Raw genomic sequence first — 16,796 nt, forward strand, 5'->3', positions numbered from 1 at the left:
CTTCATGAATTATTGTTAACAGTTGCACCAGTTGTTGTCTTCCCTGTTAAATACTTAAGTTACTCAAATACTGATTAAAGATGCTAGAATAACAGTAACAATAACACAAATACTCTGGTATAGGGGTAGGGAAGCCCTTGGAACAGATGCATCTTAATGCTATTCACCCAAAACTGCCTAGAAAAATGACAAAATCAGCCAGCGAAACAAACAAAAAATATCTTTATCACTGTAAGAAGAGTATCATCTACAGCAGGAACTTCTGCCATTTTGATACCTGGTTTATGCAGTCTGTTTCTTGGCTTAGTTAAATTCTCTACTATGTACAGCCAGCCACTTGACTTGTGGAAGGCAGGAATCATTTGCCTTACTGTACTCTGACCCAAGTGTAATGTTTAGTTAGGGGAAAACATTCATACAAATTTCTCTTCATCATTCAAGCTTTCACACACAATATAGTACAAACTAACATCTCTTACAGCAACATCTACAAGGTGGTGTTATTTTTATAATCTAGATGTGCGTATGCTGACTTAAAAAACAATCAACATTTCTTCCCCCAACAAAGAAACCCTACAATCTCTCGCTACTGACATTTGCTAAAAGGCTCTTGCCTTTAGCATTTACTTGTGCACAGACCATTTTGTTGTAGCTTATTGGTCTAAATATGCAACTCAAGAGGAACTGGATTTTTAATGTAATGAATTGCTCCTTTGCATTTTAGATGTATCTTTGGCCATCTGTCTTTGACACGCTAAGAAAGGTTTCAGTGACTAACTGTGACAATAAATAAACAAATTATTTAAGGAAAGATTGGAATACTGAAGTCGAATACAGGGTGCGACTGGCACCACTACTTGGAAGACAGTATATATTTTCTTCCCCTGCTTTTTAATTCATGAAAAAGTATTGCAGTTTGTGTTATTCTCAGTGTTTCATAAGTTACCATGATCACTCCAGCACTTGTAATCATCTTGTGCTCATTTGACTTTCACCATGGCTTATACTAGAGGGTAGGAAAAAATATCTCTTCATGCTAGAAACTACCAAGTGCAACAGACCAAGCTAGTGGGGTGAAAATATTTGCAGTAAAATTCCAATGCCTCTGTTCCACCAAGAAATCCATTGTGCAGAAACAACATGGGGGAAAGATATCAGTGTACATCTACCTGCTCAAGTAGCTGCCGCAGCCGGTGAAGCTGAGACTCCAACTGTTTATTGTGATCTTCCAATATTTGCATCCTTGCTTCCAGGCGACCTTTATGTTGCCTCAGAAGCTTAGCTTCAGCAATGAGCTCGGCATCTTCAGAAGCATGCTGAGGTGACACAACGGAGTCAGGAGGTGATGCAAGAGGGTTTATTCCTCTCCGAAGGTGTTGCTCCTTTAGTTGCTCATATTCTATCTGCAGACTCCTGGTATATTGAAAAGAGGAGGAGAATGATGACTTAAGCAAATTAAAATAAAAAACTTCCTAAGATCAAATGATATTATCATCACCTCCAACTAAGAACACAAGTAGCTCAAATAAAGACAATGTCTTGACTTGTGGTTTATGGGGGAAAAAAACCCAAAACACCAAACAATAAAGTAGAGGTGAAACTAAGGTTCACAGACCCACCCTCTTCTACCTAACAGAGTCAGGCTATGCATGACATATGCAATCAATCAATATTGATCCCCCCCTAACCCCCCCCCCCCCCCCCAAATACTGACACCTGGGTGCATCTCTTCTCATTTCCAACAACAATACACAGTACAAGCATGGCTCAAACAACAACAATGAGGTGACAATTCAGACACCAGGTAGGATGATTATGAGACCTTTGCTCTTCCTCAAGGTCAGCAATGATGCGCTCCAACTCTCCTCGCTCTTCCTTTTCCACTGACTTGAGTATCTGAGCAGGACTCTGTGGCTGACTGACAGGCGACTCTCCTCCCAGCGTCTGACAATACTGCTGGATAAGGGCATGCTCATCCTCTCTAGAGCAAAAAACCAACACAAATAAAGACAGCATAGTAAAACATTTATTATGTGAGCAAACATCTTTGTCAAGCTGAGGGATTTTGTTTGTTTGTTTATGAAAAAGGACTAAGAGCAGGAAATAAGCCTAAAAAATATACTGCAAAAAATCATGTAAATATACAACACACAGGAAGAAGAAGATTGATCTGCAGTAGTCTAAAAAACCAGTTTACTTTAATGTATGCATAAAGAACAAATGCTGCTGGTGGTTTGAAAAGAAATAATGAATTAGAGACTATTATATTAGATTATTAGAGATTATTATATTATCAGAGACAATATAAACCAAAGATGACTGATTTGAAATGCCTTAAAAATAAATAAAACCAAACAAGCTATGTGGTAGTTTCTTTTTTTTCTTTTTTTTTTTTTTGACCATAAATAGGTGACATTTTTAATATTCTTTAGGAGATAATTTTGGTGTGCTCAATTTACCTAATGAAATTAGAGAGAAAAAATCCCTACAGAATTCTCCAAGAAGTCATAGAGTAACAAATCATCAAGTATCTAGCTAACACTGTGCACTGCACAAAGGGAATGACAGTGCTGCAAAAATAATGCTATAGGTTTTGAATTAGCATTATATTTCCAGGGGTTTTTTTCCCCATTTTGATATACACATGCAATACCTTGCAACTCTTCAGGGGTAGCAGATCTCCTCCTCCTTACAGATTGAGGGATAGAAATAAGCTATAACACTGTCCTCCTCCTGACTCGCATAGAATTTACCTTCTGGTAAGGAGATACAGAAGTCCTGACACTTTCAATTATGCTATAATGTCCAAATGAGTTTGCTTTTGTATAGGTGTGCCTTTCTTGCCCCGTTGTTGGCTTTTCTCCGTAAGTAAAGTCAGATGGATAGAAAGTGAAGGATACCATGTCCTAAAAACAGTTTACTTGCTTGCTTACTCAAGAAGAATAAATCAACAGCAGAAAAACATATACTATTCATCTTTTTAAGACAGAAATTGGGGCAGCAGTATGAACGGTGAAGAAAACCCTCCTTAAATTTTCTTCTCTGTCTGACTACAAAACAAAGACTGCATACCTTATGATACTGTGAAGTATTGTCCCTACAAACTTTACCCTAAAGATATTCTACAGTTAAAGCATGGTCAACAACACAGAGAAAAAGCCATGAGCAGTATATATACACATATTCAGATATCATTTAGAAAAGAGACTTCTTCATATTAAAAATATTTCTTGTGCTGACCTTTCTCCTCCTATTGTTGGAAAGAAGTAGCTACGAATTCTGCTATTAACTGATTGTGGTCTGACATAATGAAAAGTACCCTCAAGGACTGCCTTTGAAAGCACATACGAAAAATAGGATGTTCATTATATGCAAAGTATTTATTTTCCAAGTAAAAGTGTAATGGAGCTTTTCAAGAGCCTTTTTTAAGTTTCCTGTCAGTCAATTTAACATCTTTCATCACAAAAGATCCAAATGTACAGTCTCATTTGAATGAATAGTTAAGCCAGTTAAGTATAAAAGTATACCCTGGAAGAAACAGAAGTTATTTCTGTGGTGACAAATAATCTATAAATAAACACGCATACAAGTAAAACACATCAGTTGTTTTACAGGCCATGCACATGGATTGGGGTTTTCTCAGAAATAAATTCAAGCTCTTGGGGTAATGGGAGCAAATTCGTGTGACAGGAGCAAATGAGAGTTGGAAACATACTGTTTGTGTAATGGAAGACCCTATTTTATCCTGCTGAACCAAGATCTTTTGGTAGCTCAGTACATCGATACCCATTTAAAAGCATCACGAGCAAGACAAAACGACGACAGATTTAATAAATACTGATTCCTGGTGACTCTCTCTTAGAGAAGTACTTCTATCATGCAGCGAAGCGATTTGGTTCTCTGTAGTACTGCTTAAGACAAACTTCTTATTGAAGACTAATCCTATGGTAGACAACACTAAACTATTTCTTCTCAAGGATAACTATTCACTATCTACCCAAAGCTATAATGTGGTCTTCCATTTTCTGACTTGTCATTGAGAATTGAAAATCTAGACTACTACAATCAAACAAATGTGCATCAACTAACACTATACCTAAAAAACCCAAACCAAAACAAGAAAAAATTATAGCCTGTGACAGTTCTATCCACTTTAAAAGTTCATGGCATTCTATTCCATATAAGTTCACTTATGGTATAAAGGTTAAAAACAGTCAGGTATGAAGAGATCCTTCCACAGAGCTCTGGTTGCATGTCACTTTCCTCCATCCTATCTTTTGTGATTAACTACTGGTTTGCAGAAAGTTTACATGTAAAATTGAAAAAGGAACCTAATTAGTGAGTTCTTCCGCTTTTAACAATGAGTAGAAAGTTTAAAGGAAATAATGTAGATTCACTTATTTCTTATCTGTCTTGGCTGTAGTCAGTACTACACTCATCAGAAGAAATGACAATATGGATCTTCCCATGCAAATGAATAAATGTAATGAATTTTTCATTAAATACAATTATATAACTAAAATATAATTGGGGTTGTATGTGCATTTAAGTGCCTCAAAAATATAGAGGATATCTGACAGTGTTAGCTGAAAAAGAAACAGAATAGTGCTCCTTTTTTTTCTCCTCACCTACAGAAAAAGCCTCTAACTGCTTTCACTTCTCCATTACTTGAGGGATCTCAGGGAAACTCATCATCACTCGCTTTGTTATTTTGCATTTAGTCTAGTTAAAACTAAAACAAAGGCTAGTGCAGTATCGAAAACCTCATGGTACTTCTCCATCCTTTAACCATCTTCATAAAAAACCCCCACCCCTTACAACTAAATTTTTGCCCAAGTGATGTAAAACCTTTTGGGCCTTCAACTTTGCAGTACACAGCAGGGCTTCTACAGCCCTGCAAAACGTGCAGAATCCCCTCACTGTGACCAAAACGGCTGCCCTAAGCTGGGAGTGTTGGCGATTCCATGTCACATCTTCAGCAAGAACAGAAACAGAGTGTTAAAGCAGACTAGAGAGAGAACACAGCTTTATCATCCAGGTTTCGAAACAGTGTTTACATATGAAGTGACACAGCGTAACTACGCATACAGCCTTCTTTTGTGCAAGGGTGTTGATGTTGTCAGGAAAGGTTCCGGTGATCAAGTAGTTTAGTCTGCTTATTTTAATTTGGCATCAAAAAGCTGCTGTCTATATTTTAAGATGATGAATTAGTTTATAAACAACTAGGTAGGTCATCTGAAATTGATTTTTTTTTTTTTATATAGGGCTCTGTAAAGCTGGATTTATTATATTTATTTGAATTTGTTAAATCTGAGATTTTGTCAAGATTTTCCATTAGGTGTAACCTCATTTTTTAATAAAACTTATAAACCCCTTAAAGAAAGAGTTTACATAGTAAATGCTTAGATACTTTTGACTGTATTGTGGTCCAGTAGGTGAGATCAACACAGCTAAATACAGATAATTTTATGTTTTGGACTCCCACTTATTCAGTCCAGAGAAAATTTTATCTCCCTCCTCTCTCACTGGTTCAGTCTCAGAAACTGTACAGGACAGACTGTGAATATTGACTTTTTTTTTTTTAGGCACCACACCTTGCAACTGACAGCAGGCTTTTTCACAGGCTGGAGGAAGTGCCTGATAAAAGAAGTCCTCTGAAGGAAAAGCATATTTTTATCATCTGTTCCACCTCTGGTCTATCTTGCAAAATTACTAGTTCGAAAAACCAGAACCTTGAACCTGCACCAACAAACCTCACAACTGTAATTAAGACAGATACATGAGTAGCACAGGAGTCCCAGGGCAGGGATTCAAAATGACCTACAGTGTTAAGGGAGTGACACACACTATGCCATGCAAACACTTTCATTTTGAGAATCTGGGACTGTCTTCTGCAGAACTGGTTGGAGATGGCAGTCAGCAACCAAAATGAAAGCACAACATCAGAATAAATTCCTCATCCTTTCTTAGCAGTTATTCTCCTAAATTCCCCGCATGCTTTGAGAAAAAGCTAGAAGTACACAAAGTCCTTCAGCAACAGTGACTGCAGTTTCTTTTCAGCATTTCGCCACAGTAGAAAGCAGTAAAAATGACATCTCAGGACGTCAGACTTGAAAGAAGTACATCTCAAAGGAAAAGAACACCCTAACAAATAAACCCAGGGAAAATGGCCTTTGAAAAATCCTATTCTCTTTGTGGACGTATATTTTCAAGAGGTCTATTGCAAAAAATGCATTATGTATGGAGGAAGCAAGAGGCAAATAATGTTGCATATAACTTCCCTTACATCAAGACTACACTGTGGAAAGAAAAATTCAGATTTCCTGACGGTCACTTTTTATCAGTGTATTATTTTATCTGATTAAGAAAACTGATTGTTATATTAGATTTCAGATAGTGAGATGTGGGTATTTGTGAACCTCCTTCATCGAACATTTTCATTTTTCCTGGGGCTCTCATACTAAGCACCATGCATTCTAGTCCAAACAAAGTGTACCTTGACCTACTGATGCTATGAGAAATATTAAAATAAGGTTCAGAAAGGTAATCCAAAATGCTTTGTCTTTAACTTACTTGTTCTTCTCCTAATTTTATCATCACAGGGAACTAATTTCTCATTGTGACAAGATGCCTTTTAACCACTTGTATCACGTCAAAGTATTCAGATACTACATACTGGGGCTCCAGTTTGACTTACGGCACACTGAGTGGCAGTGCCAGCTGGAAGTACCACTGGCCTTCACTGCTTGTTCCTACTCCTGCACCTGAGTGCACAGCTCCCTAACAAATACAATTTCAGGTATGTTCCAACTCTGCCTTCAGATGAGTGTGAAGTGGCATCAACAGTGCTGCAAGCATCAAGGTACCTGATAGCAAAGGCATTAATCAAAAAACAGCTATTAAATATTCACATTTATACAGAAAGTATTTGTACTATGTCCAGTGCAATGAACGTCAGTATGGGCTAGATAGGATAGTTCATACATTACAGGAATAATAAAGTTAAATTCTTGTCCTATTCTCCTAACAGTTTTTTTTGTCTTTTCATTCTACTACACCATGATTTCTCAAATTGTGAGGCACAGCTTTCTGTTAGGGACACTATTTATCATTCTTTGTTGCAAAGACTTAATTTGCAAAGACTTCATTTTTTCCTTATGCTCATCTTCACTTGTGAAGAGGCCAGCCTGCTATAAAGATAAAGATGTTTTTGCATGAATTAAAGCCAAAGAAAATTCATCACAACAGTCTAGCCTAAACATTTAGAAGTCCCTAATGCATGGAGAAGACGACACAAAGGAAAGACATTTTTATTCAACATATTTATACCAGAAAACTCATGCATGAGAGCATTAGAATGTTTGTTAAGAAGCTGGACATACTACAGGAGAGACTATGACTTTTTTTGCTATCTACAAATATTTTTCCAATTGAGAAAAATGCTTTTTTAAATAGAATTCACATACCTTTAGGGAAGGGCAGGATTAGAAAAGCTTAGTTAGGGAGATAGAAAAAGTCATAATGACATTCAAGACAACAGGTTAGTTAAAACCCAAGAAATTTCTTTGAAGAATGTTTTCTTAATCAAATGGCATATTGCAAAACATTCCTGCAAAAAAACCTTCATGATGTTTAACTGATAGCAAAAGTTCTCTTACTGTCACTCAAATGTGGAAGACTTCTTACACATACTCTTTGGAGCATGAAGAGTGTTAAAAGTATTGTTGATGAGCTTGTGAACCTGACAAGATCAAAGCAGTAACTTTCCAATATTAAGTGCAACTATGCCTCTGTTCCAGGTTCACGGTAAACTGAAGGACTCTTGAGGATCAATAAAAATAAGATCACAGAACAGAACTCCAATTATGAGAAGCACAGACTTTGACTTCCAAACCAGTAATCATCTCTTGAATATTTGAAAGAATACCATAAAAAAAATGAGATTTTGCTCAGGTTTACAGCAGGGGCATCCAAGCTGAAAAAAAGTGCATCCAAATTTCAAATTGCTCCTTCAAATTCAGTCTATATAGAATGATTACACTATTCTCATTTTTATGTTAAATTGCATTTAAACAATAAGAATAGAGCTGAGCTATAATCCTAAATTCCCAGCGTTCCAGCTGTAGGAAACTTATGATCCAAACTGGAATCCAAACTTCATAGCTCTGTAGATCCCTGGAAAAATTTCTTCACCCAAAGGGTTGTCAAGCACTGGAACAGGTTGCCCAGGGAAGTGGTTGAGTCACCATCCCCGGAGGTATTTAAAAGACATGTAGATGTGGTGCTTAGGGACATGGTTTAGCGGTGGACTTGGCAGTGTTAGGTTAACGGTTGGACTCGATGATCTTAAAGGTCTTTTCCAACCTAAACGATTCTATGATAACAGTTTAACTCCAAAATTTAAAATTCTTCAGAATTTTGTGAGTACTTCACTATTTACCTTAACAAAAGCATGCATTATTATCTGCAAATAAAACAGAAAGTGCCACTGGGTACAAAGTTACTTTCTTGACCTCCTTGGCCTCTAAATCTCTGCGTATTTTGTTTGTGTAACAGTCCCCTTCTGCCAACAGGACTGAGACCCAAATTCAGAGGTCCCTCTCACATGTTGGTACACAAGTTCACCATGTTCATTCTTTTTCTTAAAATAAAGGTCATTTTTATAGGTGAGCAGGGAAATAGCATTAAAATCAACAGCTAATTTGCCAGTAAAAATTAAGCATATACACCCCCTTTTACCATTGGGATGGATGGTTGTTTGGTCTTTGTATATGAGTAGACTCATTAATTGCAAAATAAACAACTCAATGCAGTGTATGAGCATTTAGCTGCCTTCAAGTTTTCAGCTTTCCTGCCAAATGACAGTATGTTTGCTTTTTTGGGGGGGGGGGGGAATCAAAAGGGAATATTTTGGCTGCATTTCTCTCACTGGTGAGCGTACCAATGACAGAAATTCATGAAAACAGTTACACATGAAAAAAGTTTTATTAGTTATGTAAATAGAGTTAATTAAGCAGGAAAGAGGAAACATTTAATAGTGGTCACTTGTGCTTTCCCAAAGCAAAGTATTTTAAATCTCAAATTGTTAGTACATTCATAGGAAGAATAATTTCGTGATTAGATTTTAAAACAGTAAATGAAAGTATTATTGAGAACAACAGCATTTTCTAACTACAGCTGAACAATTTCTGCTTCCTCTTTAAAAATGCTGATGACATTCATTAATAACTTAAAAGAGGCAGTCCCACTACACTGATTTAATTAATAGAACTGATGATACAGTGAGGTTAAATCATTCATGTATTTTTAGATTGAAAAAAATCAGATTTAATTCATCAGTAATTCCAGGGGTTCTAGGCTTTCCAGGTTCATCAATGCATTTTAATGAAGGTTTTTACAATAAAAGTGACACATAATTCAAAAAAGAAAATGGTGTTGATAATATTAATGTAGGACTGTGTTTATATACCTAAGTACAAACAGATGGATAAGCAGCCAGCAAACTGAAATATAAACAAGAAGTAGCCACACTGTTCTGGCTCTGCAGAACCTTCAAAATATAGATGATGTTTTTTCAATGAGAAAATTGTCCTGGGAGTTAGCACAAGCTTTTGACCCACTCCGTTGTCCACTTCGACATAGAAGGATTTCTTTTCTTTTATGCTATGATAAAAGCAGAAAAGGAATACAAACTAGAACCTATAGAGCTGTGACTTTTTTCCAGTCGCATGAAACATCCTCACTTTTGAAGCAGAATGGCTGACAAATGTAGAGTTCCCTTACAACATCAAATGAACATTGCCAATTTCTAGAATTGGTGCTTGGAATAATGAAATTCATGCAGGCACCCTTGGGGTCATACTTATTAGCTACTTTCACTGGGACTAAGTCCTGTGTTACAACTTATGAAGATTATACCATGCACATATTCAAAGTTCCTGGCAGCCTTAATGAGTATGAGTTACTTACACGCTTCCTGTGGTGGAGCTACTGTCCGTGAGGAAGGAGCCATTGGTCCTTTCCATCTGCGCGAGCCTGAAAGGCAGGGAAAGACCATGACTTTCAGAGAACATGTTGCACAATTGAAACAGGGGCAGTGCGAAGATCAATTCTTCTTAGAAACAGCCCAGGTATGGCAATCTTGGTATACATGAATGGGAATAAATACCTAGATTTTGTGACAAATCCCTATAATCCAGAGGACTTTTATGAGAAACTTGTGCTATGATTAACTAATCCTACTTGCCAAGCAACAAGGAACAAGTATATTTTCTATCACTAGTATAATTATCATTAGCATCACCACAACTCTCATGGTAAAATTAGTTAAAGAGATGTTTTCGCAGATGGTTTTCTTTTTGAATTTTATAAAGCTGGACTAACAAAAGAGGATGAGTACTTTTTAAATATAGCACATGCAACATCTGAAATTATGCTTGGCAAATAACATCACACTGTGGACAGACAAGTCCTGGAAAACACAAAAAACCAGTGTAATTACAGGGAGTCATTGCCTATGGTTCCTCATTTTGGAAGGAATTAATCTAAAAGGACTGGATTATTATACTCTATACATAAAAGGCCATACAGCTCTTTAAAATCACAGCAGAAATTTTCTGTATATTCAAGTTTCTAGGAAAGATATACCTTATGTATGTAAGACACACATACAAAAATCTAAGAACACTCAATGCTGTGCATATACATTGGACTGCACCAAATACAGCTATTTCCTTTACTATAAAGATATCTTAATTTCACACATATTTTTGCAAGTGTGTTATGCATTATTACAGACATCTTCAAACTTCTTTTTGAAAACAGTGTGCAAGGCCCCAAAGAAATGGGAACTCTGTTTTAGCACGGAGCAAGCTTGCCCAGCTGTACATTTGTTAATATCTCTCAGGGTTGAAGGAGGATAAACAAAAGCACACACAGGATGTTGTTTGAGCACCTTGTCCCACCATGGCTGGGGTGGGACATTGTGCTCCAACACCTCCCCTGAAGTGAAGAACAAGCTTCTAAGTGACTACAGACATTCAGATCATCTCTGCTCTGGGGCATCTCAAACAGGTCTAGTTCATGGTAACATGCTTACAAGCCACCTTTGTAATGCTGCTTAGCTCAGCATCTTTAAGTCTTGGATGAAAATGCATAATAAAAGATCCAACTTGAAAGCAGACAATAAAAAATATGTGAAAGTAACAGAATTATGTCTTCATTTTTTAGATTGTTACTAGAGGAAAAACATTTTGAATAGTTTTAGACAGCTTGCTTATGTAGTAATTAGTATTTTTCAAGTTTCTGATTTTGCTAACCAATGTCTGCACATTGCAGGTACAGATTTAGCTTTGTATCCTGAAAGAGTCCTGAACAGTGCACGGCCCTCCTTCGGGCAAGTCTAATCCAGAGCAGAACTGGTAGGAGCCAAGGGGGATGAGAGCGAAAACAGGTATTGCACCTAGGATCTCCCTTGATCCTTAATGTGAGTCCAGAGTTCGAGCTTCATCTGGGCACAGAAAGCCACAGCATTGTGGCACCACAGTCTGAAAAAAGGACATAGGGAGACAGAAAATTCTCACATCTTTCTAGAGAAGTCTAATTTATTTGTTCCATGGGTTTCAATTGATTACAGCATGGCCTAAGTTATAGATTCAAAGAAATGTTGGGTGATTTATATGAATGACATGTTCCAAGTAATTGAAAAGCACTACACTATGCTACTAATGAAGGATGAAAATATTCATTGTTGGGGGGGGGGGGGGGGGAAGTTGAGGATGACATAAGCTCTGAATTTGTATTCAAAAAGCTGAAGAAGTTAACATTGTTTATTAGCTGTGGAGAGCAGATACAACAATAAAAATACCCAAAGCAAAACCAAGCCAGTTCCCATAGTAATATGGATTAATTTCTTCATTGCCTAAAAGTTGGGTGGTTACTTATTCTTGAGAGGGTATCTCTGGTTGGTGCTTAACCATCACCAGCCCTGAATGTACAGAAGAGAGTTCAACAAAACACAGAAGCACTGAGATGGACTTAGCAGAATAGACATTTTATCAGGAAAGGACTAGGGGGACCCCATAAAAGCCAGAACATAAAGCATCTGTAATTATTATATGCTCTGCTAAAAGTTAATGGTAATGCATAATGTCAACCTTTCACAGAAGAAAATGAAACTCTGGATCTAAAATCCTACAGGGAAAAATTATATACCCAACAAGTTTAGTTTATTTCAAAGGTTAAAAATGAAGAAACAAAAGGAAAACAGTACATTTTAGGAATAACACACAGTAATTCTGCAACAGTTTCCATTCTGTATGACAGATGATGGATTTAATGCATCTCTTTTACAGTTAAGGACTGTATTCAGAAGCTAATGATTTAAAAACATTTCACTTACTTCTGAGTACAGAGAATTATATCTTTTTAATAAGTAATGTCCAACCAGTAGAGTATATTAAAATCTGCAGCAATCAATCACAAAATGCAGTGAACTGGTGAGAAACTCTTACCTAGTAGCATACTGCTCTATCCTGGAGTGTGTGTCATCATGAAACAGCTGTGGAGACTGGGAAGGACTAGTTTACAAAAAAAAAATAATAAAATAAAATTAGTGGTGTCTAAAGCAATTTATGATATAGAAAACGTTATTTTTAAAGTACGTTAGACTGATGACAAATAAATAAATTCACAATATTGCTGAGGGGGTTATTGCTTTGAGTCAGCCATGCCTTAAAGCTCATGCACATCAGATTAGTTGCAACTGAGCTAACAGAAAACAACCAGTATACTAAGCTTTCCAGACAAAGGGGTTCTGCATACTCACTCATATTGCTCTGGCCACATACTGATGAGAGTGATAGGACTGTAAGGAAGAAAAAAGAAAAAAAAAAAAGAGAGAAAGAAAGAAAGAAACTATGAAACAAAAACTTTAGTGCCATTTAAGCAAGAGAAAGCTGGAGAAACACAAAATATTTTAACCAGCAACCCACCTAGATCATTTGAATTGGCAACAATTGATGTAGAAGAGAGACAGCAACAGATACTGCCATGTATCATGGAGAGACAGGAGACTGACTTACATACTTCATTTTGTTAAATAAAAATCAATTTTTAAAAAAATTCCAAATCAGCGTTATTGATTGATCTGCAGTTCATGAACCATAATCGGTTCATTTAAATTCTGCTCAAGTACTGGAGCTTTCATTTTAAACTAACTAGAAAATACATTTACAAAAAAAAAAAAAAATCGAGGGGAAAAACACACTACCAACAACAAAAAAACCACCATAAGTCAAAGTTATCAAGGCTTATTTTCTGCCTGCATAAAAATAATCAGAGGTAAATACATATTGTATTACATTCTGACACTTGAGTAACTATTTAGGATTTTTTATTTTCTTTATTTTTTTATTTAAAGAAATGTATTTCTGAGTTTTGCCACCTGCAGGGGAGAGAACCAATACCAATAGTTTCCTCCGCATGATGCTGGCAATTTATCTGTATATTTCCCACATGACTGGACCAAGTGAGTTTTATCCTGACCTGTGATTACAGCTTTGACATTCCAATTTCTGGCACCATTGGCAAACTTTCATCACATCAAAGCAGATTTGCTTTCCTGTGTTGGTGGCAGCTGAAGACAGCCCCAGTGAGTAACATTTTAACATTTGAATGTGTGTTGCTTCCTTCGAAGCCAGGCCATCAATAATGCCAGTTTTCAGATTACTTCCTCCTGTTTCTTAAACTGCTAATGAGCAGGTTTTGTTTGTTTATTGTAAATAAAATGCACAGTCCTCCGATCATGGTAACAGCGTGAACAATGGCACTGGCTGTTGCATGCAAGCAGAGCGTATATGTTGAAGCTTCACATTTGCTGTTGTGAGCTATGCAGTGCTGTGTTCAGATGATACAGTCGTGCCGCAGACTCCAGGACATCGAGGAGAGTCAATCCATGAAACTACTTCTAGCGCCCTGTCAACACATCTTCATTTTGCTCTTCTAAGAGTGTCCTTTGCTGACAACTACCAAGTAAGTAAATAAAGTGGAGTATTTCTGCCAGCACCATAAATAATCCTGTGGAGACACTGAGAGCGATCTCTTTTATTAGGCCACGTATATTTCTGAAGCCTGTAGCAACCTAATTGGCTCAGAGATTTCTAACTCCAGGGACCTTGACGTAACTAAATAAGCAGTGCAGTTCCTAAAGCCCAGTCTCCCCAAAGCTATAAAAGTGTTCTCTGTAAAACAGCCATTCAGCCCCCTCCAACACTACTTGCTAAAGTCCATGGCTTCATGATAAAATGCTTACAAAAATCAAAGTATAAAATATATTACGTTTTCAAAAACAGGCAAGATTTTCAAATACTGTGAAACAATTCATAGAAAATAATACAGCACAAGGCTCTACAGCTGCTGTTGATTATTTCTCAGGTTTCACTTTTTTGTTTTTAATGGCATAGGCCAGTGACCCAGGACCAATTACTCTATAATCAAGCTTACGTCTCCAAGTTGTCACCCTCCAATACTGTTTGCACAGGTAGGTAACCAAGTCGGGGATGCTTTGCAAAATACTTCTTTGACCGGAATTTATTCTTCAGCACCTTCGTGAAGTCCCGTACATCTTCCCCAGATGTTGTCTTAAAAAGTTAAAAGAAATTAAATTGAACATTGCTAAACAGCATTGAGATAATAGTACTGCTACTGTCCTGAAAAACGATACAAGGAAGAACTTTAAAATGTTAATGATATTAAAATTGCCTTTTTAGTGTCCTGAAATATGGTACTATAATAATGATAATGCATCTACAAATTCTCTTCTACTGGAAAAAACAGCAAGGCTTCAAATTCCCAGCAATAATTGCACTGGATTTACCAATTACTTTATAAATTAGAGAAAAACTGAAACAGGTTCAAGTCTTAAGCTAAATATTTATAACCAGTCTTACAAACCACAAAGATTTAATTTTTCAGAAAAATAAAAAAAGGCAAATCAGTTTGTCAGATACAGGGGGGATACCCTTAGCCATTGAAAGCAATCTTGACAGAATACTCATACACATGAAGCTTGTGACTCACCCCACAGACAGAAAAACCCTTGTAATGGGTCTGCTGAGAAAATATAGCTACACAGTAATGGCTTTGTTTAAAAAAAAAACAAAAACAAACCCGACAAAAAAACCCAAACCTAACACAGCCCTCTCTGTTCACAAAGTGCCACAAAATACTCCCTGCCTCCCATTCTATACCTAAACTAGAAAACTTTATCATGAGATGGGAGCAGTATGTGCTATACCGTTGTCTGCTTCAATGGCCAAGTTTTTCATGAGCATTTTCTCAAGTTGCCAGATCTCCTCCTACAGGATTCTGCCACATTCTGTATCATTCCAGAGTCAAAAAAACCCCACAGATGAAGTGACAGCCATTGTACAGGCACTGTTCAAAGCCCCACGTCAGAGGCAGGCCTGATAAGAACAATTAGTGCCTGAAGTAATAAACTCACAGACTGATTCAGTCACCTCCTTACTATCACAGGATAAGACTAGTACAAAAATTATCCACAAGATTCTTCAAGTCTAAATTTACAAGTTACAATCAACAACGCCTTCCCATCCCCCAGCTTTTTAACTGGTCTCCATTGATGCAGCCTCTTCCAAAACCAAGAAGTGCTTAGCCCCATCCCTCAACCCCACATGACATTAATTGTGTTCTTTAGAACAAAATTAAAATTGATGCAACTGCTTTTAAAAATCAATTTAACTGGAAATAATCACAGCAATAATGGCAGCACTGCTTTGGTAATACTATTCAGTTTAATTCTGGTACAAAAGCAGGGATACAAGGAAAACATGAAGGCATAAAATACAGGGTGAAAATGGCAATAGAGAGATCTGCAGGAAGAAACACTAGTTTATGATATGTCTTTAAAGTGTATGTGCTTATAGACTATACTGAGTACTTAAACAGAATGGTCCCTATCACATGTAGCAGTTACTATTAAGCATTTCCTCTGGCAACTGCAGTGAAGAAGTGCCCATTCACCTCCTGCATTAGCTGAAGATTTGCAATGGCTTCTACAGATTTCCAGCCCAAACCCTGTAACAAACTACAGATTGTATTTCTGTACCCTCTGCTTTGGGAGAAGCCTGTTAACATAAAAGAATGCCAAAGTAGATAGATATCCATAGGGAAAACAGAGTAAAGACTTTTCAGTTTTGTAAATTTTTTCCATTACATACTACAAAGAGGCCTAGAAGCAGGTGAGGGAAACTATTCTCTCATTTTATTCTCTATTGTCAAAACATAAAAATACTTTCCTATTCAACTACGTATTTTAATGTATGTATAACATATGCAGTTACAAATTCTAATGCAGATCAGACGAGCAATAAACGTTGTAGATAATCCAACTGATGTTCGTTATGAGTTTCTCACATGTGGATTTTACAAGTAACAGGAAACTGAGCAAATTTGGGATTAAAAGGTGTTTGAACCTCTGAATTTTGAGACAGGTAAATTCAGGGAGGGCTCACGAAATCATTCTGGGAAAGCATCTGCTCCAGTCACTGCATCATCCAAACAAGGAACATGAGGCAGCCCAAAGGGCTGCTTGTTCTCACACAACAGTAACTCCAGCAGATGGAACTCTGTCCCAAGGCCAAGGAATAAAAGTTTTAGTACCTACACATTGCAGAAATAAATGTCTACTGAGCTGCCAAACTTTTCCTCTGGTGTACTCTTTATTTGGTTTGACAGCCTGACCCAGTTCCTTGGAAAGACCAATATGACTGTGTACT

The 16,796-nt window shown here is 37.0% G+C and overlaps 1 protein-coding gene across 4 annotated transcripts in view; it reads right to left on the reverse strand.

Moving 5' to 3' along the window:
- The window catches only part of UTRN (utrophin), a 391,603-nt gene that overhangs the window by 13,610 nt on the left and 361,197 nt on the right, over positions 1 to 16,796 (reverse strand). For all 4 annotated transcript variants that reach the window (XM_052784810.1, XM_052784809.1, XM_052784811.1 and 1 more), the window contains 6 exons: positions 14,503 to 14,639; positions 12,827 to 12,865; positions 12,513 to 12,578; positions 9,970 to 10,035; positions 1,823 to 1,981; positions 1,170 to 1,413 (listed from right to left, as the gene is read on the reverse strand). In XM_052784810.1, the coding sequence (XP_052640770.1) occupies positions 1,170 to 1,413; positions 1,823 to 1,981; positions 9,970 to 10,035; positions 12,513 to 12,578; positions 12,827 to 12,865; positions 14,503 to 14,639 (711 nt within the window). The remainder of the gene's footprint in view (positions 1 to 1,169; positions 1,414 to 1,822; positions 1,982 to 9,969; positions 10,036 to 12,512; positions 12,579 to 12,826; positions 12,866 to 14,502; positions 14,640 to 16,796) is intronic.

The sequence above is a fragment of the Harpia harpyja genome, chromosome 4 (assembly GCF_026419915.1).
Source record: "Harpia harpyja isolate bHarHar1 chromosome 4, bHarHar1 primary haplotype, whole genome shotgun sequence".
Classification (NCBI taxonomy): Eukaryota; Metazoa; Chordata; class Aves; order Accipitriformes; family Accipitridae; genus Harpia; species Harpia harpyja.